General features: G+C 44.7%; 1 protein-coding gene across 1 annotated transcript; it reads left to right on the forward strand.

Moving 5' to 3' along the window:
* The first annotated feature begins 2,330 nt into the window (after positions 1 to 2,330).
* NCF1 (neutrophil cytosolic factor 1) lies at positions 2,331 to 21,132 on the forward strand. The gene is made up of 11 exons (XM_083714724.1): positions 2,331 to 2,503; positions 7,701 to 7,781; positions 10,116 to 10,191; positions 12,169 to 12,334; positions 13,242 to 13,297; positions 14,376 to 14,498; positions 15,997 to 16,104; positions 16,411 to 16,528; positions 17,227 to 17,334; positions 18,339 to 18,481; positions 20,435 to 21,132. The coding sequence occupies exons 1-11, from the start codon at positions 2,432 to 2,434 to the stop codon at positions 20,551 to 20,553; spliced, it is 1,170 nt and encodes a 389-aa protein (XP_083570850.1). The 5' UTR covers positions 2,331 to 2,431; the 3' UTR covers positions 20,554 to 21,132.
* Positions 21,133 to 22,773: the final 1,641 nt, after the last annotated feature.

Genomic DNA, 22,773 nt, shown 5'->3' on the forward strand with positions numbered 1-22,773 from the left:
TGGTCCAGCTCACTTGGCAGGTCACACTCTTGATGAGATATTTGTCCCCAGTGAAATGAGTGGACTGAAGATACAGGAAGGGCAACGCACTCCCTTGCCATGGTCAGATTAACCCAGTAAGAAATGTATGTGATACCTGTTCCTTTCAGCTTTTGCTCTGATTATATACATCAAACTAAACTCCACCTGTAAAGTAGGTGAATATTGCAAGATTTACCCACCTCTATAACTGACTTCAAGGGGCCGAGGGAGCTTCAGGGCCCCCCTAAAATATCTAAGGGAGTCAGGGCCCCCCAAAGTAGATGAGCATTGCTATCCAAATGGTGTGCCTGCATAGTGTCATGCGATCGGGGGTGGGGCTTGCCTGGATCCCCCCAATATGTTATTCAAGGTGGCACCTCCGGGTCAGACAATCCTCTGGTTAAGTATGGACTGACAGTGGCAGTCCCTTCTGGCCCTGGCCCCCATTGTCCTCTATTTGTCTGGTTTAAATACTTTTTAAAAGAAACACAAGAAGGAAGAGCAGGAGGAGCATTGAAGCTGCCCACCAACAACTGGCACGTTATACTAAAGGTAAAGGGACCCCTGACCATTAGGTCCAGTCGTGGACGACTCTGGGGTTGCGGTGCTCATCTCGCTTTACAGGCCGAGGGAGCCGGCGTACAGCTTCCGGGTCATGTGGCCAGCATGACTAAGCCGCTTCTGGTGAACCAGAGCAGCGCACGGAAACGCCGTTTACCTTCCCGCTGGAGTGGTACCTAATAATGTTCACATATGTATTAGGATAATAATACAGTCATACCTTGGATTACAGACGCTTCAGGTTGTGCGTTTTCAGGTTGCGCACTGCGCTGAACCTGGAAGTACCGTAATGGGTTACTTCTGGGTTTCGGCACTAAATCACACTTTGCGCACGCACAGAAGCGCTGAATCGCAACCCATGCATGCGCAGATGCAGCGTTGCGGGTTGCGAACGTGCCTCCCGCATGGATCACATTCGCAACCTGAGCGTCCACTGTATTAAATTTTTTAAAAGAAAGCATGGGTTAGGGTGTTTTTGTTTATATTCAAGGGACATGGATGGCGCTGTGGTCTAAACCATTGAGCCTCTTGGGCTTGCCAATCAGAAGGTCGGTGGTTCGAATCCTTGCAATGGAGTGAGCTCCCGTTGCTCTGTCTCAGCTCCTGCCAACCTAGCAGTTTGAAAGCACTCCAGTGCAAGTAGATAAATAGGTACCCCTGTGGCAGGAAGGCAAACAGCGTTTCTGTGCGCTCTGGTTTCCATCACGGTGTTCCATTGTGTCAGAAATGGTTTAGTCACGCTGGCCACATGACCCTGAAAGCTGTCTGTGGACAAATGCCAGCTCCCTCGGCCTGAAAGTGAGATTAGAGCCACAACCACATAGTTGCCTTTGACTGGACTTAACTGTCCAGGGGTCCTTTACCCTTTACCTTTACAGTATCTATTCTCTCTCATATATATATATATATATATATATATATTTGCTTTCGTAGATTTTCACGGGTACAGGAATGCAGGTTTTGGTGTCCTCGGGTGTCTTCCCGTGTAAAAGTTGGGGTGTCTAGGCGACGTTTCGACGAGGTCTCACTCGTCATCTTCAGGCTGGTGCTTTCGGCTTCTTGTTACTGGAACAGAGCGGGATCTCAATGTTTGAGTTCCTATAAATATATATATATATATATATATATCACTACACATTTTTGTGTTTTTTCTTTGCATTACTTTCTTTATAATTGTAAACTTTTCAATAGACTATTAATATCAAAAGAAGAAGAAAAGAAGAAATAATAATAACGATAATTGTTAATAATGACACTTGGGCAGCAGATGAAGCAGGTAACCTGGCTGGCATTCCCCCACCATGGTGGTGAGATGCCTTTATATTCCCGTCTTGCACGTATACTTGAAAATTACCACATGCACCTGTTATGCAAATGTAAACTTTCTTTTTCTCCTTGTTTCCGGTGATCCACTTCCTCTTTCTTTGCCCCCATCCTGCAATTCTGTCCTTGCAGCAATCCTGTGAGTCAGATTAGGCAGAGCAATATCAGCTTGGCAGCCCAGGGAGCCTCAGGAACCCGGATCATTCCTTGCCAGCGAACTTTGATGCTGCCTCTAGCACATGTCTTCAGGAGCTAGGAGCCCACAGCACAGACATAACACATGCCAGGCAGCTTCTTGTGTCGTGTTTGCCGTGCTCTGGAGACACACACCAGGTGCAGAAAACAGAAACCCAGCACACACACACACCCAAAAAAAAATCCACAATGTGCAATGTGGGGAAATGAGACTTCTCCTTTTTAACGAGGATAAAAGCTGCAGCCCACTAGCCGAGTCATTTGACAGCGAGGGGGCACTATCTCAGCCACAGCCAACAAGCATCAGGGCTGCAGGGATTTAGCAGCGACCATGGGAGATACCTATATCCGACATATTGAACTGCTGGGCTACGAGAAGAGGTTTTTCCCAAGCCAGCACTATGTAAGTCTATTTGTTGTTGTTACCTTATTATTAACTTACCTTTCCTCCTCAAAGTGGCGCCTATGGTTCTCTTCCTCCTCGTTTTCTCCTCACAACAACCCTATGAGGTAGGTTAGGCTGAGAGTGAGTGGCTGGCTCGTGGCCACACAGGGAGCTTCATGGCATTGTGTGTGGGATGGTGGTATTGTTTTGCTGTTTCTGTTTTAACTAATTGTTTAGGGAAGTTTTTAATGACTGGTGTTTTAATGTACTTTTAATCTTTTGTTGGAAGCCGCCCAGAGTGGCTGGGGAAACCCAGCCAAATGGGTGGGGTATAAATAATAAATTTTATTATTATTATTATTATTATTATTATTATTATTATTATTATTATTAGTGCTTTTGTCATATATATATATTTGTGAAACGCCCTGAGATCTTTTGAGGAAGGGCACTACAGCGGTACCTCTGGTTAAGAACTTAATTCATTCTGGAGGTCCGTTCTTAACCTGAAACTGTTCTTAACCTGAGGTACCACTTTAGCTAATGGGGTCTCCCGCTGCCGCCGCCACACAATTTCTGTTCTCATCCTGAGGTAATGTTCTTAACCCAAGGTACTATTTCTGGGTTAGCGGAGTCTGTAATCTGAAGTGTCTGTAACATGAAGCATCTGTAACCCGAGGTACCACTGTATAATAATAATAATAATAATAATAATAATAATAATAATAATAATGGCTGAGTAGGGATTTGAACCCTGGTCTCTCTCAACTCTTCCTAGTCAGGCACACTAACCACTGCACCACACTGCAGATGCGCCACAGATGGATGTACGATTGTTGGGAAGTACCTCATTCAGCCCACCTGGGGCTCCTGAGCAAAGGGGAAGGGAAAAATTGCCTGTGAGAGACGTCCTTTTAGCTAAAGAGCTTTTCTATTCATCTCATTTTTGCTCCTCGTTATGTGGAAGATGCATCTTTTTAGTTCTGCTTTTGGCCCTTGCGATGTATAGTTTTAGGAACCACCCTATTCTTAGGACAGTAGTTTGTTTTCAGTGCTCTGTTTTCAATTGTTATGACCCACCCTATGGCCTTAGGCTGAAGTCCAGGTAAAATAATAATAATAATAATAATAATAATAATAATAATAATAATGAAAAGTTGCAGTGCTGCCCACCCCAAAAACCGCCCAGGCAAGGCAGAGGCAAGCAAGCATCGCTCAGCTGGGATTTGTGTATTTTGTTTATTAACTTAAACAATCTATATACTTCTTAACTACAGTAGTTCTCTAAAGGTAAAGGGACCCCTGACCATTAGGTCCAGTTGTGACCGACTCTGGGGTTGCGGCGCTCATCTCGCTCTACTGGCCGAGGGAGCCAGCGTACAGCTTCCAGGTCATGTGGCCAGCATGACTAAGCCGCTTCTGGCAAACCAGAGCAGCACACGGAAACGCCGTTTACCTTCCCGCCGGAGCGGTACCTATTTATCTACTTGCACTTTGATGCAGTTTACAAATATCCAATAATAATAATAAAGGCATCAGTTAAAACTATAAAGTCAATCCTCAATTCATTGGATGTCCGCAAGTCTCCAGTGTTATGTTTTTTCTGTCCACTTTCTCCATGCTGTTCGTCGTTTTATATACCTCTCCTGCTGGCCCTTTCTTTAATCTGAAAAGGCAGAGAGTGGAGGAGGGTCATCTGGCTGGGAGATCCTGCTTAGATCTAGGGATAGCTTCAACTTTCATTTCATCCTTAGTGTGTCAAATCTGCACTTCATACACCAGAATCCTTGGAAGTTTGCCCTTCTCTGAGGCTCCTAACACCCATCTACCAACTGAAGAACTGGTCCAAAAGATGCGTAAATTAGTGCAAACTGTGTGCAAAGCCATGTGGAAATTAATGTACCAAAACGCATTCTATCAGGTGTGGTGTTAGCAAACTCCTTGCAAAAAAGTGTACTCTAGGCAACAAAAATGAGCGTATTATGCTCACACGCATTTTTGTGTAGATATATTTTTTTTTTAAAAAAAATTGCAATATTATGCAGAAATGGCAGGAACCAAGCTTAAGGTTGGAAGAATGAGAAACTGAGAGGATCTGAAATGGACGGGTGTGTCTATGCCTGGTTAGGACATCACTTCCTGACCTTCCCACTTTTGCTTGCTATCAATTCTGGACCCTGCTTTCTTTTGTTCCCCTTTGCCGGTTAACAGCAAACCCTGAGCCACCCACTCAAGGCTTGGCAGGGATTTTCTGGGCCTTCCTTCTTTTTATAACACTATTGCACCATGATGATCTGCAGGAAGAGGATAGATAAGTCATTCTGGGCCGCCCAGGGAACTTCAGCATTTAAGGGCTTGGTGATCAACACTGCTGCAGATTCATAGAGGTGGGGTTTTCCGCAACCAAGAAGAGAGAAAGAGTGTGTTATGTGCTGAGTTGAATAGGATCCAAAAGGCAGCAGTCTGATTGGTCCTAGAACAATAGGATTCAGAATGCAGCAGTCTGATTGGTCCACAGGAGCCACCCAATCCAGCTCCAGGTGAAAGTGAATCCGTAACCTGATTGGCCTACAGGTGAATCTCGGAATTAGCCAATCACGTGGGGCCCATTGTGTAAATAATGTATATAAAGCAGACATTCTGGGGGAACTTCCATTCCTCCTCACCACTATGAGCTGAATAAAGAGCATGAAATCCACTCTCGACTCCAAGTATATTTCAGAGAGCAAGGTCATTGGCCCTCTTTTCCACTTAGGTTAAATAGAAGAGCCACTTAGGCTCTTCTAGCTCCCCCCTCCCTAATTTAGTCAATAAAAATTCATTTAAACCATTAGAAATCCCACACAGCTGCTGCCTTATCTGATTAACAGGTGCCTCTGCTTGGAAGGAAATGTAGTGGTACCTTGGTTCTCAAACTTAATCCGTTCCGGGAGTCCGTTCAACTCCTGAAACCATTTGAAAACTAAAGCTTGGCTTCCGATTGGCTGCAGGAGCTTCCTGCACTCAAGCGGAAGCCATGCTGGATGTTCAGCTTCCGAAAAAAACGTTCGCAAACGGAACACGTTGCGGCGTTCGGGAGCCAATTTGTTTGGTAACTAAGCTGTTTGAGAAGCAAGGTATGACTGTGGTTTAATTTGCAATCTCACTGTCCTGAAGTCACAAATGCATGCAAGGAAATCCTCTCTGCTGTTGTCATACGTTTCTGAGCACAATTCAAAGTGTTGGTGCTGACCTTTAAAGCCCTAAACGGCCTTGGCCCAGTATATCTGAAGGAGTGTCTCCACTCCCATCATTCTACCTGGACACTGAGGTCCAGCGCCGAGGGCCTTCTGGCGGTTCCCTCATTGCGAGAAGTCAAGTTACAGGGAACCAGGCAGAGGGCCTTCTCGGTAGTGGCACCCACCCTGTGGAATGCCCTCCCACCAGATGTCAAAGAGAAAAACAACAACCAGACTTTTAGACGACATCTGAAGGCAGCCCTGTTTAGGAAAGCTTTTAATGTTTGAGGCATTACTGTATTTCAATATTGTGTTGGAAGCCACCCATAGTGGCTGGGGAAACCCAGCGAGATGGGCGGGGTATAAATATATTATTATTATTATTATTATTATTATTATTATTATTATTATTATACTTTCCCCTCTCCTGCCTGAGAAAGAGCTAGGTAAGAGGCACTGGGCCTTGCATAGCTTAGGGATGGATGAGGAAACCAGTTGGACTCCCATCATTCCTGGCCATGCTGACTGGGGCTGATGGGAACCTGACACCTCAAAAGCCCCCGTTTCTGTGTCCCCAGGATACAGAAAGGCCACATTAAATGTGTGAGTGGTGGCATGTTTTCAGGTGCCTCAGGTGTCAATCTCATGCCAAATTTGGCCTCTTGCGAAAAGGCAGGCCAGAGCCCAGGTGATCCACATTGAAAAGATAGCGCTGGTGTTTGCTTGCTGTGTCTTTAAAAAGCTGCATTTTCTTCAGCCTGAAAGGGGAAAAAAAGATGGAAGGTGCACAGGGGGGCTCCCAGAAGACTTGTTTACTGAGCATGCACCTGGATTTGTTTGCAGGGAGATTAGATGGTGTTGCACTTTCCCATCGCTTTGTTCATTGCAAATGTCATCTTTTGAGGAAGCAGGTTTGTTGCACAACAGCTCAACTTTAATTGTGCAATTGGAATTGGCCGGCACTTGATTGAAAGTCCCGCAGACCGCAACAGTCTGGAAGTGCCCCAGGGGTGAAGCAACAGCCAGCAGGCTTATGATTCGAGTGCAATATCATGTGGCTTCCCTGTAGAAAGGGGGTGGGGGGGTGGGAACCATGTGAACAAAGGCAGGAAATTCCACCCCATGTGCATTGTTTGGGAATACCCTGGCTTAGAGGAGGCTGCGAGGGAACAGCCACCGTTCTAAAGCACAGCAAATGCTTTGCGCACCCAAAATCCCAGGTTCATCCCCTGGGATTTCCAGTCCATGGGCAGCATGGCAAGAGGAGATAATGGATAGCTCAGTTGGTAGAGTGCGAGGCTCTTAATATCTGGGTCATGAGTTCAAGCCCCACACTGGGTAACTGATCTGTTGAAAACGCAACTTGAAAAAAAGACAATGCACATATTTTTGTAAATTAAGAAATCTTTCATATTGTGTTTTTTTTTTAAAAAAAAGATTTCTGCATTGCAGGGGGTTGGACTAGATGACCCCTGAGGTCCCTTCCAACTCTACAATTTAGTGATTCTATAACTGTTTGATTCTTCTGTGCCTGCTGCCCCCCAACACAAGATTGTAACACACCCATAAGTCAACCCTGCTTTTTACGACATGAAAAAACAAAACAAACACCAGTCGTACAATGAAAAACCACAAGTCCGTTTCCAGATTCGGATATCACTCCATTAGTGAATATTTATGGATTGTTTTCAGGATGTCTACATTAGTTGCTTATTCTAGAACTGGGAAAACTGGCATTGTTTTGTGCTTCAGTTTCTGATGAGTTTTTCTGCAGGACCAGAAGCGCTCTAGGATTCCAGCGTCAAAGCAGATAACACCTATTTTTAATGCATTTTATTTTTGAACATAATGTGTGTAACATTCATCATTAATGGAGTCTCCCTGCACATCTAAATTCGGCGCCCTCTGAACAGCCTGGGATGAAGAATAGGGTCGGCTGGGGGAGGCCATTTGAAAGCTGTCACTGATTCTGAACAATGGTCTGTTCTCCTTGTCAGGTCTACATGTTTCTGGTGAAGTGGCAAGATCTCACCGAGAAAGTTGTGTATCGGAAGTTCACCGAGATTTACGAATTCCATGTAAGTAAACTGTTGCGTCTCTGGCTAATCTTGATGTCTTTCTGTGCTAAGATGGTGCATTCATTACATTGCCAAAGAAGACTGAAAGGAGGACTTACATAAAATGTGCATGGGTTAATCTATATGGACACCTGCAGATTTAGAAATAATTGCTGTTATTTCAGATAGGCCTCCTTCTCACCTTTGAGGAGTTAAATCATAGCAATCATTCCTGAATCTGCATCTATACATATAATATAATGCCATGCAAACCCGTGGCCTCCTTTTTTTTCTATTTAGGGCAACTTTCTGTGGTTGCTCCTCTTTCTTAGGAAATACAAGTACTGAAGAAATGAACCTATGCTGCCAATTCTCATAGTAGACCAGTATAAATTAAGCAGCACATAAGCGGCACACAAAACGCTACCAAACCATTCTACGTTCTAAATCTTACATTAATAATCCAAAGATTGAGAGAGCTATGTACAAGATCTACTACAGAAGCCACAAACAGAAAACTCATTCAAATTGTGTCCAAAAGGAAGATTCAGTCGTTAAAGTTCCTTTAGCCAGGCTCCTGTAGTTATCAACAAAGGTAAGTTTGATCAAACGAAGTGTTGGTGATGTTGTGCTCAAGGGTTAGATATCAATGAGGACAAACGGCACCCTCTCTAACTCTGTGTATGCCTGCCAACCTAGCAGTTCGAAAGCACGTCAAAGTGCAAGAAGATAAATAAGTGGGAAGGTAAACGGCATTTCCGTGCACTGCTCTGGTTCGCTAGAAGCGGCTTAGTCATGCTGGCCACATGACCCGGAAGCTGGTTCCCTCGGCCAGTAAAGTGAGATGAGCACCACAACCCTAGAGTCGTCCGCGACTGGACCTAATGGTCTGCGGTCCCTTTACCTTTACTTTATGCCACCCTAGGGCAACTTTCTGTGGCTGCTCCTCTTTCTTAGGAAGATAGGATGTCATTTTGAGTAGTTCTCTGAGCAGCCCATTGGGACTGTGAGGTGGAAGGTAGTGGGGATCAAGGGTAAGAGGAACCAGAGCCATCAAAAAATACGCACTCACAAGCATTGTGGGCAAACCTTACAAATCTCACTAAAGCTGGAAGGAAGGGCAGCCGAGTAGGTGGTCAACAAAAGAGGGTGATTCCTGCATTGTTCTCTTTTTAATGCAGCTGTTTGGAATTTCTGAGCTGCCTGGTTTAAATATTATTTCATGCGATAGTCATATGATGAGAATTCAACATTTCAAGTCTTTCCCTTTTTTTGCAAGCCGCAAAGGGGAAGTCTGTTGCTGCCTTTGCCGTCAACCTTGTGCCTGGCTCTTTTGTTTTCTTGTTTTGGGAAGGCTGAGGTGGAAACCCAGGGGAGGGGCAGCTGCTGGGTCACTCTGGGGCACTCAGACTTTGTAATTCCAGATATCCCTCCATTCAGCCCCCATGAGACCAATGGAGGCTGACCCACTGCGACAAATGGGGCACCAAACTCAGTCTGCTCCTAGCCAGCCTCTACCTGCCAGACCTCTTACTTACAACCAATCAGGGGGTGGCTTTGCCTGTCATCTGCTCTGGCGCCACCTACTGCCAGCCTCCTGCCTTCCACCCTACCAGTTACCACTTCACAGGACAGTCCCTGCTTCTTGTTGCTGGTTCCTGTCACATGGCTGTCCCACTGCCTGGTCATGTCCGGCTCTTTGGCCACAGATTTAAGGCATTGCGACACAATGTAAAACAGTCATGGCTTCTCCCAAATAATTCTGGGAGCTATAGTTTGTTGAGGGTGCTGAGAGTTGCGGGGAGACCCCTGTTCCCCTCAGGGAGCTGCAGAGGGTTTAACAATCAACCTCTCTTCTCAGGGGACTTTGGGAATTGTAGTTCTGTGTGGAGAATTGGGGGGGGGGAGCCTCCTAACAACTCTCAGCACCCTTAACAAACTGCAGCTCCCGAAATTATTTTGTGGGGGGGACTGTTTGAAGTGATATCACAGCACTTTAAATGTATGGTGTCAATACAGCCGTTGTTGAATGGGGATTTGCTTTTTAAAAAGTAAATTGCGGACACACACCCCTCCCCACAATCTGCGTCAGGATCCTGAAGAAAAGGATGAAAGATTAAGGGACTCCTCTCTCCCCGCCCTGCATCAGGGTCCCAATCCAGACTTCTGCTCCCCTGTCTGCAATTTGCTTTTTAAAAGCAGGGGAAGCAATTGTTAATTGCCAAAGTGATGGGAATGGAAGCCCCTTATTAAATTACTGACCGGAAGTGACTAAACGCACCCGATGATTTTTTTTCCCGTCTATACTTTCATCTAGAATGCTAAGGCTGCTCTTGCTTTCTTTCCTTTCTCCAGAAAACTTTAAAGGAGATGTTTCCTATTGAATCTGGGGACATTAGTATTGAGAACAGGATCATTCCTCACTTGCCTGGTAAGTAAGCCAGTACAACTGCCAGTTCTAGGTTCTTGGCATTGCCCTGAGTCTGGAGATCTATATATATATATATTTTAAGTTGTTTTTTTTATATAATAATATTTTATTAAGTTTTAGGAATAGCAACAAGCAGAAAAAAGAAAAAACACATACACAAAAATATAAAATTACAAAATACAAAAAATACAAACATTTAACTTATAGAAAAAGAAAAAAAGCAGAAAACAAAACACACTAAAAAGAAAAAACAAAAAACCCTCTTTTTAATTTCTCATCTTTGATTCACTTATTTTCCTGACTTCCTCACATCTCCCTTTTTTGTATCACTTTTGAAAATTAATTCAGCAAATTAATATCCAATTAATTTATCTATTATCAATCCAATCTTATTTTTAACCTTGTTGCTAGAACCCCTTCAGTTCATTTCAATGTCATCAACATTCAAAAATTTTACAATGTTTCTGTAAATAAATTTTAAATTTCCTCCAATCTTCTTCCACCAACTCTTCTCCCTGGTCTCGGAGTCTGGAGATATAAAGCCAGCCCTGATTTACAATCAGCACTATATTTTAAATTATCATCGTGGCGAACGTGTCTGAAATTTTAAACTGCTGGCCTAAATTACTTTTTAAACCGTATGTTTAAATCACATTTCCCACCTCCCAAAGAATCATGGGAACTGTAGTTTGTTTGCCACCGAGCTACAATCTCCAGTACCTTTAAGAAACTCAGTTTCTCAGGATTCTTTGCAGGTGTGTGTTTATGTAGGATCCTTCTTCCCAGCTATTCAGGGCTTTCCTTTGGTGGAGCGTGAAAGCAGACTTCACATGCTCAAAAGAACACCTCCCCCCTCATCATATTACCATATTTTTCGGTGTATAACACGCCCCCCCTTGTATAAGACGACCCCTAATTTTTTGGACTGCAAAAAAATTGGGGGGAAATTTCCCAAAGTTGTTGAGCTTCTTTTCAGGGGGAGGGGGGAGTCACCGCTGCCAATCGCTCTACAACCTGCCCACCAATGCAAATTGCACGCATCGCCATGGCCAATAATCGTCTGCATGCTCGCTGCCAAAAGCCCACCTGCACACTCAATGCAACCACAGACTCCACTCTCCTATTTACTTTCTTAATGGCCTATTCCTTTGTTCTCCTAATGGCCCATCTCCCAGGCAATCACCTGAATACAGGAAGCTTGGGTATAGGGATTAGCAGTTTAACCACCCCCCAAGCCTTGATTATAGTCTAACGCCTACTGGACCCAGGAATTTAGTGGTGCCTGGCACTCACAAACTCATAACAGTGTCATTGCTCAAGCGCTCACTTCCTATGTAGTAACAAGGAACACATTTAGATCTTTGGTTTGTCCAAATCAGGTGTCTTGCAAATGCAGTGGGTTTCGGGCGCTGAAATAACTGTTCCATTGCAGTTGATTGACCAAGCAGCCACATGTGGTTAAAAAAAAAATGTTCCTGTTCCCTTTTGGATCCTGTTTACATAATGATGAGAAATGGCCAAGTCTTGAACCAAGTCACAAACTGAGACACAAGCATACAATGTCTGTTTCAGTTTCTTTCAATTTCTCATTTTCCCAACCACATCTGTGTATTATTATTATTTTATTTTGAAGTTGGCATTTGAATGTGAATTTCTCCCAAAATACACATTTTTCTATGCAAATTTGCCCAGAATATACTCCTTCTTTGTCAATAATTCCCCCCCCCCCCGAAGTAACACACTTTTGTATGTTATTCTCACCAATCTTATGCATGTTTGTGCGTCTTTACTGGGCTGGAGAACTGCACTGGAAAATTTGGAGAGGTGCAGCTTCAGAAAGGTAGCTTTGCCTGTTAGGTAGTGTCACCTGAAATGCAAGCTGAATTGACTGGAATAGCCATTGACCAGATGGGATGGGGTAGTCCTCTGGCATGATGAAATGCAGACTCCTTTGTTCCTTCCTACCCATCTATCTAGCGCCAAGGTGGTTTGACAGCCAGCGAATCACCCAAAATCGGCAAGACACGCTCTCCGAGTACACCATGGCCCTCATCAACCTGCCCCGCAAGATCTCCCGGTGTGGACACGTCTTGACCTTCTTCAAAGTCAGACCGGATGACCTGAACCCACCTATAGCAAGCCAGTGAGTATTGTCAGGATTCGGGGAGGCACCTATTGGGCTAACACTGGCGGGAAGGGTCCATAGGGAGGAAGGGACCCGTGTCTATCTTGAACCCAGTGTCAGCACCTGATACTTTGGGCAGCTGTAAGAAGTCCAGTGTCACCCTCCCCTAGGGCTCATTGCCACTTCCCCTCTCACTGCCGCTCCTGGTAAATGACTCTGAAAAGTGCCATTTACAGTATCTCAGTATAGCCCCTTCCCAGTGGCAGCCGCTCCCCAGCCGTGGTTCTTAAACTTGGGTCCCTAGCTGTTGTTGGACTACAACTCCCATCATCCGTAACTAGCAGGAACGGTGATCAGGGATGATGGGGGTTGTAGTCCAACTACACTTATTAGAGAAACACTGCTTGGGCCTGGTAGGGCAGAACACGGGGAGCCGACCAGAAGGGGGCGCCAGAGCTGATGACAGGTAGAGCCAACTCCTTCTAGTTTTGTCCCCATCTGCCTCCTCTCTGCTGAGTTCTACAAGGGCGACCCTGAGACTAAGAAGGAGGAAGTGGACAGACAGGGCTACTCCTTGGCCTGCTTGTGAGATATAAGGCAAGCAAGTTGGCTAGAGGCAGGCTGAGGTTGGTGGTCCAGCCTCCATAGACATCTAACTTGACACTGCATGGCAAGACAAGAATGCATGGTTGTGGCTCGCTCCACAAAAAAAGAGTCAGTGCTGTTCATGTTTATATTCCATGTTTCAAACACCCAAAGTACGTTACCTTTGTAATCCTTGCAACAGCCCTGCAAATCAGGCCAGTGTGATTATCCAACATGCTGTGAGTTCATGACTTGCTTGAGGCCACCAGTTTGAGTCTGTGGCTATGATGTAAGACTTGACAATTCCAACAGTGTTTGCCTTGGATTCTTTTCCCCTTAGCGTCAAGAAACCAGAAACCTTTTTGATACCAAAAGACTCCAAGAAGATTGCAGCAGGTAATTAAAAAGCAGAAGTGGTGAAATCCTTCCCACTCGTCTTACCTACCTTTTTCCCTTCAGTGGTTGTATGTTACTGCCAGGATTGCAGTCTGCCTTGCCCTCAGCAGCACTAAGGTCTAAAGAGAGCTGTGGTTGCCCTCATGTCCCACGTGCCGCTTCTTCAGAAACATCTGGCTGGGTAGTTTGTTAAGGGCGTTAGGAATCATAGCTCTGTGAAGCATAAACTGCAGTGCTCAGGATTCTTTGGGAGTAGCCATGCGCTTTCATAGGATCCTAGTTGGAAGAGATCCCAAAGGGTCATTAAGTCCAACCTTGGGCTAGTCATACTTCTTTGAAGTCTCTCAGCCCCACTCTCCTCACAGAGTGTTTGTTATGGGGGAGGAAGGGAAAGGAGATTGTTAGCTGCTTTGAGACTCCTTAGGGTAGTGATAAAGCGGGATATCAAAGCCAAACTCTTCTTCTTCTCTTCTTCGCTGCCTCCTCTGCTTTCTGGATTCATAAATTGCCACAAGGACTAAAAACACGGCGCTCTCTCTTAACTAAAAGCGGCACTGGGAACTCTATGAAAGCAGTTCTCAAGTCTATTTCTCAGATTTCACCTTCCACCCCAAACTCTGTGCCCTCTTTATCCCAGAACCATGTGTGTGGGGAGAATTAGCTCACCGTTATTCAGTGGGGAGGGAGATCCTCTGCATGGCACAAAATGTACTGTATTAAGTTTGCACGTGGCGCTGGTCCCTCACACCCCAGACAGGTCTGAGGGGCTCGGCTCCAGCAAATCCTGGCTCAGACAGGGCCCTTGAGAGTTCCCCTAATCACAGCCGCTTCTCCTCCTGAGAGCCAGTGTGGTGTAGTGGTTAAAAGCAGGATCCTAGAGTTGGAAGAGATCCCAAAGGGTCATCAAGTCCAACATTGAGCTAGTCACACTTCTTTGAAGTCTCTCAGCCCCACTCACCTCACAGAGTGTTGTTGTGGGAGAGGAAGGGAAAGGAGAATGTTAGCCACTTTGAGACTCCTTCGGGTAGTGATAAAGCAGGATATCAAATCCAAACTCTTCTTCTTCCTCCTCCAATAGATATCACAGGACCCATCATCCTACAGACGTATCGGGCAATTGGCGACTATGAGAAGAACTCCAGCACTGAGATGGGGGTCAAGATGGGGGACCTGGTGGACGTTGTGGAGAAAAGCGAAAGCGGTAAGGAGAGAGAGATTGTGTTTATCTCTTGGGAGAGGGGCTGGTTTTACAGCGGTGGCAGAGAAAGTAGGGAACGTCCTATTCCAAATCATAATTTTGCTATTTATACCCCCGCCCATCTAACCGGGTTGCCCCAGCCACTCTGGGCGTCTTCCAACATATATAAAAGCCTAGTAAAACAAACATTTTTTAAAAAGAGCTTCCCTATATAGAACTGCCTTCAGATGACTCGGGAGTCACATAACTCCATACCCTGCAACATTTCTGTGATGACAATGAGATGTCCTAAGGAAAAGCGAGACATTCCAGGATCAAAACAGAAACTGGGGTGACTTCTGTAAATCCAGGAAAATAGGGACACTTGGAGGGTCTTTACTTTGGCCGCAGCAGGAGGTCTGCCCCCTAAGCGGAGGCTACCGATGTTGCATCTCTGGGGCCATGGCGTCCCTTGAGGTCTTCTCCTGGTGCCTTCATGGAGAGCCTCTGATTCCCTTACTGGCTCCTTGGTCATGAGATGGTGGCAGTGGTTTCCCTTTCCTCCCTCAAAACGTGCATAGAATTGAGAGAGGAAGTTCGAAGAGCGGTGCCTTCCCCCACTTCCTCTTCTGGCTCTATGTGCTTTCCAAGGCTCGTATGATTTCTATCGCCTCTTGACTTTGGCCCAGGTCCTTTGGAAAAGCTAAGTGTGCCCACTTTCTTTCTCTCCGTCTTTGATGGGGCAGATGAGCAGATGAAAGAAGTGGTCTGTTGGCAGGCCAAGAACAGATAAAACAAAGTCCTTCTTAAAGGTAAAGGGTAAAGGGACCCCTGAACATTAGGTCCAGTTGTGGCTGACTCTGGGGTTGCGGCGCTCATCTTGCTTTATTGGCCGAGGGAGCCGGCGTACAGCTTCCGGGTGTGTGGCCAGCATGACTAAGCCGCATCTGGCGAACCAGAGCAGCGCACGGAAACACCGTTTACCTTCCCGCTGGAGCGGTACCTATTTATCTACTTGCACTTTGACGTGCTTTCGAACTGCTAGGTTGGCAGGAGCAGGGACCGAGCAACGGGAGCTCACCCCGTCGCGGCGATTTGAACTGCTGACCTTCTGATCGGCAAGTCCTAGGCTCTGTGGTTTAACCCACAGCGCCATCTGCGTCCCTTGCCAAAGTCCTTCTTAGCATACAGTTAATCTGTGGAATATTATCAGACAGGAGGCAGCAATGTCCATCAATGGCAATGCTCCAGTGTTGCTGGAAACTGCAGGAGAGAACAGTGTGCTCTTGTGTTTAGATCCTGCTTCCAGGTTTCCAGAAGTTGCTGGACTAGATGGGCCATTGGTCTGATCCAGCAGGCTCTTTTGAAGACCTGAAGAGGTGGCACCCACACTGCTTCCTCAAAAAATCAAAATAAGCCCATGGGTCTAAAGAGGTTGATGACTCATGCAGGCATTAAACATAACCAGCTGCACTTCTGATGTGTAAACCTTGGGGACAGGTAACTATTTGTCTCGCTCTAGGTTGGTGGTTCTGTCAGCAGACGAACAAACGGGGTTGGGTCCCCGCTGCCTACCTTGAACCCATGGATGGTCCAGATGAGTCTGAAGAACAGGATCCCAACTATGCAGGTAAAACAAACCCTCTCTGTTGGGTCTGTGGATGCCCAGGTCCTGATTAACCCTGAAGTTATATGGCAGCATTTGAAAGATAGCCATCTTTCAGCCTCTGTTTTCCTATCTGTAAAATGGGAACAATAGCGATCCGCAGCACACATGGCTATCATGAAGGGGATTGCAATTCAGATCGGAAAGCGCGTTGTGTGTGCTTAACTGTGCAAACTGAAGGATGAATATCAATGAGATGATTATTGGATCTATTGTTGCCTTGCAAACTCCTGAGTCCTTCTTGATGGTTCTCTGCTCTTTTGTTTTAAGGGGAACTCCATGTTGTCCGGAAAGGCTACACAGCCGCCCAGGAAGACGAGATCACTCTGAAAGAAGGGGAAACCATAGAAGTTATCCATAAACTGCTTGATGGATGGTGGGTTGTCAGGTGAGGAACCAAAGAAGGGCTGGTGGAAATAAACATCACCTAGTGTGTGGAAATTGGAGGTATCCTGCCTTTGAATGTGGAGGCTCCATTTCTGTCTACTGTGGCTAATGGACGCGGACCGTTCTGCCCTAAGGACTTGTTTGGACCTTTCATAAATCCCTTCCGCTAACCTGGGGCCCTCCAGATGTTTGGGGACTACAACTCCCATCAGCCACATGGTGGAGCTGATGGAATCAAGGCTGCACTGGCGAGGGTTGATGGGAGTTGTGGTCTAAAGGACCTGGAGGGCACCGGAGTGAAGGAGGAAGGACTCTGTCTAATACAGCTTACTGTGTCCCTTATTGGTCATCATTCAAAGTGTACATTTACTGGGTGGAGGGCAAAACAGGATCACACCTCTTGCTCCCATGTCAGGGTGTCCGGTGTGATATTTGAAAGTGGAGCACACGTGTTTTTGTGTGCTGTTTTACCCACATAGGCTCCAGCCAGGAAAACCTCTTTCAAATATTGTGGATATCTGTGGATATCAAAAAAGTGTGTTTATCAAAAGTGAGGGCAGCATTGCTCATGGTGTGGGAGACTGGGGTTACGTCCTCCTTCACCCTCCTGGGATTAAGGCTCTCTGTCCGCTTGCCAACCACAGCGCTCCTTCCTCTTTTTTTCTTGTGGGTAAATTGATGTTGTTTCTGAAATCTCAGGAAGGACGAAACTACAGGCTATTACCCGTCGATGTATCTGCAGAAATCTGGGGAGCTGAATAACCCAGAGAACAATCAGCTGAGGAACAAAGGAGCCCCACCTCGAAGGTAGTGTCTGTGTGTGTTGGTGGAAGAAGATGCTTTCAGTAATTTTTGGCATGGGAACAATAATTAAAAGGACTGGTGCAAGACATTTTTCTGCATGAGTCAAATCAGACAATTGCAAACACTTCCCATTCCACATACAGAGGCTGATTGCATCACCTTAAGCAAATTTATTACACGATCCACTGGCTTTGACACCTTAAAAATATACTTTGACAATTTCCTATACATGAACCAGTGTTTTTTTTTATTATTATTATTCTGGGGGCACTCAAGGGTGCATAATACCAGCTCCTTTTTTTTCTAGAAGAAAAGCACTGATATGAACAGTTAGGTTAAAAAAAACAAACATTAAGGAAGAAGTTAAAATAATCATAAAGCTTTTGACACAGTCGAATGAAACCTAATTTAAACTAAAGCAAAACTGAGCACACTCTTAAATTTATCAGATGTGACTGTACTAGCTAATTCTGCCCGGTGCTTCCTTGCAGCTGCAGCGCTGTCCCATATGGTACATGTGGGTAAACATCTTCTTAAAGTAAACAGATGATTTCTTGATAAGAGTAGGTGGTTAAAGCAGACAAAGAACTTCTCATAAATCTTCCCCTTGGGCCATCCTATAAAGGATGTTTCACAGCAGATTACATTCTCTAGCCAAACAAACAAACAAACAAACAAACAAACAAACAATGTCTGTGTCTGACTTCCTACATGTTGAAAAGCATAATTCTTGTATAAGGGAAACACTGTCAGTTCTTCTAGATAGCTAGACCTTTGATGATCCTTTCTGAAAAAGACAATACATTGGGGAAATTTAGTTTGTTGTAGCAAACCTATATCTTCTCTAGCTTGAGCTTCATATAACCTGTCCCTTAGTGTGTCTCTCTGTGTGTGTAAGGTCTAAACGAGGCCAGAACAATTACTTTGGTAATAGAATTTCAGAGTGTCATTGCGATTTCCCATATGACATGAGGGAAGACATGCTCTTTCTCCTTCTGACTTGGCAGATCCACCATCCGAAATGTCAAGAGCATCCACAATCAAGGCCGCAAGCAGATCAGCCAGGAGACGTATCGGCGAAACAGCGTGAAATACTTAGTGAGCCGGAGGAAGATGAAGAACAACCTCATCTACAAAGGCAGCACTATCAGTAAGTACTTGGTGGGGCCTCCACAGTGCCTCGTTTGGTTTCGTTTGAAAGCAACTTTTCCAAAGGCACCCTGTGGCAAGGAGGTAGCAAGTTGCTGTGGCTGCTGTGAGAACAGGTTGCTGAAGCAGATGGGCCTTTGGCTTGATCAGGAAGGTTCTTCTCTTTTTTTAAAAAAAACAACATTTTTATTAACAATTTTTGTTTGAATCACAATACCAATAAAACAGTACAATATCACATCTCTTAACATAGATCTTTTCACTTCTTTGGACTCCCTCGCATCTCCCGCTCCTGCGTTCCTGGTTATAACTTTATTCAGCAAGTTTATCCCCTTATTTCTAATCTTCATATCTAATTTTCCAATGTTATATCTCTAATTTTGACTATCATTTTATTCAAATCTTAAAAAGTTTAGATATAACCAACATATTCCAAAATTTTTATCATTTCTTAAATTTGTCTTATCTTCATAATTCACTTCCTTAAACTCAATGGTGCCAAGTTGTTTATACTCTAGCATCCTTCTTAACATTCATACAATTTACAATATTTTTGTAAATAAATCTTAAATTTCTTCCAATCTTCTTCCACCGTCTCCTCTCCCAGGTCTCGGATTCTGCCGGTCATCTCAGCCAGTTCCATATAGTCTATCAGTTGCATCTGCCACTCTTCCAGTGTGGATAGATCTTGTGTTTTCCAATGCCTAGCGACAAGTATCCGTGCTGCTGTTGTTGCATACATAAAAAATGTTCGATCCTTCTTTAACACATTCTGGCCGACAATACCCAAAAGAAAGGCCTCTGGTTTCTTAGGGAAGGTATACTTAAATACCTTTTTCAACTCATTATATATCATTTCCCAGAAAGCCTTCACTCTAGGGCAAGTCCACCAGAGGTGAAAGAATGTTCCTTCGTTTTCCTTACACTTCCAACATTTATTATCAGACAAGTGGTATATCTTTGCAAGTTTGACTGGGGTCAAATACCATCTATATATCAGGAAGGTTCTTCTCATGCTCGTATGTTGCAAAGTAGGGTCCTTCTCAGCCACCTCAACCTCTGAGACAGGAATTTACAGGTGGATTATTTATTTATTTGTGGGTTTTTTTTAAAAAATAAAAAGGTGCCATATTGAAAACAACAGCACAAGGCCTCTCTCCACAATCTTACAACCTAATGGGGACAATACGAAAGGAAAAGGGGATGAGCAGGGGAGAGGATGATGGGCAAATTCTGGTACCGACTCAAAATTATTGCAATGACCCATCCGAGGGAGTAAGTTCTGGAAAGGGTGGACCACTGAGTCCCAGCTGTGTCCCCTCTCCATCTCAGAATGTGCCAAAGCAACTACGTTCCAGTTTACACTTGATCTTCACAAAGCAAACTAGTTCAGTTCACCATTCAAGTTTTTATCCAAATGAGCCTTGGCAAAACAAACAAACAAACAAACAAACAAACAAACAAACAAACAAACAAACATAATCAAAAACCAAGCCTTCAGAGCATTGCTAACTGCTATGCTGAAGTATAAAATATGTTTAACAAGACTAAGAAAACATTAAAACACACAACAGTTATGCTCTTTAAAGCTTAAAGGCCCAAGGAGTCTAAAGCAGGTGTGAGGAATTTTGGGCCACGCTTGCTTGGGCTTCTGGGAATTGCAGTTCAGAGACATTTGGAGAGCCACAGGTTCCACATCCCTAGTCTAATGAGTAAAAAAAAAAAAATTCTTAAGAGAGTGGACTTGAAGATGAACAAGGAGTCGTTCTGAGTTCACCCCAAAACAAACATAATTCACATTCATTTCACCCTGAAATGGTAAGAACTGCTTTCAGTTACAGTTCAGAGATTTTCGAACCGATCCCGTGAGCTTTGTTAAATCGAACCAATTCATTCCAACCACCTCTTGAGATGAAAACAAAGCAATTTATTGTGTGCTTCTTTCATTTTATAGCGGAGAAAGACGAGACAGAGAATAACCAGTCCAAGGCTCAACCCGCCATCCCTCCAAGACCCAGTAAAGACTTGATTGTGGCCCGCTGCTCAGAGACCACAAAAAGCAAAATCAAGTGAGGAAGGAACTTATTTCTGCCCATGGCAACATCTCTGAGGGACTCACTGGCCAGACTGGACTCCTGTGAAGTTCTGCTTTCCAGAACTCTGCGCCTGAACTTTTAGCAATGCGTATGCCCGTATTTGTTGTAAGATTGTCGTCAGTGCAGGGTTTGATGCTGGTGGACTCTGTTTATTCTTCAGGATGTGCTTTTCCTTCTTCCCCCCAACATTAAATCTTATGGACTAGTGACTTGTTTGCTTCCAGCAGGTTTAAATGCCTACACAGAGCAATTGAGGCATGAAGGCCTGTGGATGCCTTGAGTGTTGGCTGGTCAGTGGGGTAACGGATGCTCCTAACAAATAAATAATGCTGGCCGTTAGCTTTTGCTAGCTACTAGACGAGAAGTATTCCATCAATCAATTTTGTGATAGCAGGAGAAGGAAGGAAAAATGATATTACAGTAATGCTTGTCACCCATTATCTGACATATAGTACAGGCTGTTTTGTAAATTGTGTTTTTGGTTAATATGCCCAAGTATATCTATGTATATGTTTAAGTACACAAATGTTTGATAAATAAATAAGTGCATGTGAAACCTGCGTTTCCCGTCATCTTGCACAGGCAGTTCTGGGTAGGAAACTCTTGCAACAGAAAGGAAATCATCGGCATATAACTTTCTGTTTTGCAGTCTCCGTTTTTTGCAAAACCTCTTGCCTAAGCCCTGAGGGAGAGGAAGGAAGGAATTCACAATCCTCTACTGTCAGAGGGAAGATTGCAAATTATTAACAAGAAGTGGGATGTGCAACAAAATGTTGCAGGGGTGTTCTTAGCAGTCCTCTGGCTCAGGAAGTTCTTCAGGACACAAAACATGGAACTGACTGCCTGGCTTTTCTTTCCAACTGGGGCCAAGTCCACACCATACATTTAAAACACGGTGATACCACTTTAGAAACAGTCATGGCTTATCCCAAAGCATCCTGGGAACTATACAGTGGTACCTCTGGTTATGTACTTAATTTGTTCTGGAGGTCTGTTCTTAACCTGAAACTGTTCTTAAACTGAAGCACCACTTTAGCTAATGGGGCCTCCCGCTGCTGCCACGCCACAGCCATGCGATTTCTGTTCTCATCCTGAAGCAAAGTTCTTAACCCGATGTACTATTTCTGGGTTAGAGGAGTCTGTAACCTGAAACGTATGTAACCTGAAGTGTATGTAACCCGAGGTACCACTGTAGTTTGTTACGGTGCTGAGAGCTGTTAAGAGACACCCCCAATTCCCCTCACAGAACTACAATTCCCAGAGTTCACTGCAGCACTGGGAAGGGAATCAGGGTTCTCCTACCCCCTCTCAACATCCTTAGTAAACCACAGCTCTGGGATAAACCATGACAGATTAAAGCAGTAGATGTTGTGGATGTGGCCTGACACCAACCTATGGCTACCCAGAATTCCTGGTTCTCACTGGACTTCCTTATTTGTGCCCCTTAAATTTTACTTTCCCAGTCTTCTCCAAGCAAGTCTGCTGGTATCTGGAGGGAACCAGGTTGGGGAAATCTGATTTACATTGCAGAATCCACGTGGGTGGTGCTTTACGAAGTACAAGGGGAAAGGCGAATGCATGCTCTAAATACGACCTTGGTCTATGTCCAAGTATATCTGTGTCCAAGAGGAAAGGAATGGGAGGTCATGGAGCAGGGCAGCCAACTTGAATACAATATTGTGGGGGCCCAGGTAAGCCCCATCCTGCATAATCAATCACATTATTCAATGCACACACACACCATTTGAATGGTAATGCCCATAAGCTTTGTGGAGGCCTGGCCCCCTCAAATATTTTATATTGGGGGCTGAAGCCCCCAAAGCCCCTAGGAGCTCCTATGTCATGGAGTCTGGAACACACCAAGGAAGAATCTGCATTCGTTTCACAACCATGTGTACATACCCTCCCACATTTCTCTGATGAAAATAGGGCTGTCCTAATCCATAATTATAACAATGATAATCTTATTATTTATACCTCACCCATGTGACTAGGTTGCTCCAGCTACTCTGGGCGAATTCCAGCATATATAAAAACATACCGTAATACAGTGGTACCTCAGGTTAAGAACTTAATTCGTTCTGGAGGTCCATTCTTAACCTGAAACTGTTCTTAACCTGAGGTACCACTTTAGCTAATGGGGCCTCCCACTGCCGCCGCGCCGCCGGAGCACAATTTCTGTTGTCATCCTGAAGCA

Source organism: Podarcis gaigeae (genome assembly GCF_964106915.1).
Source record: "Podarcis gaigeae genome assembly, chromosome: 15".
Taxonomy (NCBI): Eukaryota; Metazoa; Chordata; class Lepidosauria; order Squamata; family Lacertidae; genus Podarcis; species Podarcis gaigeae.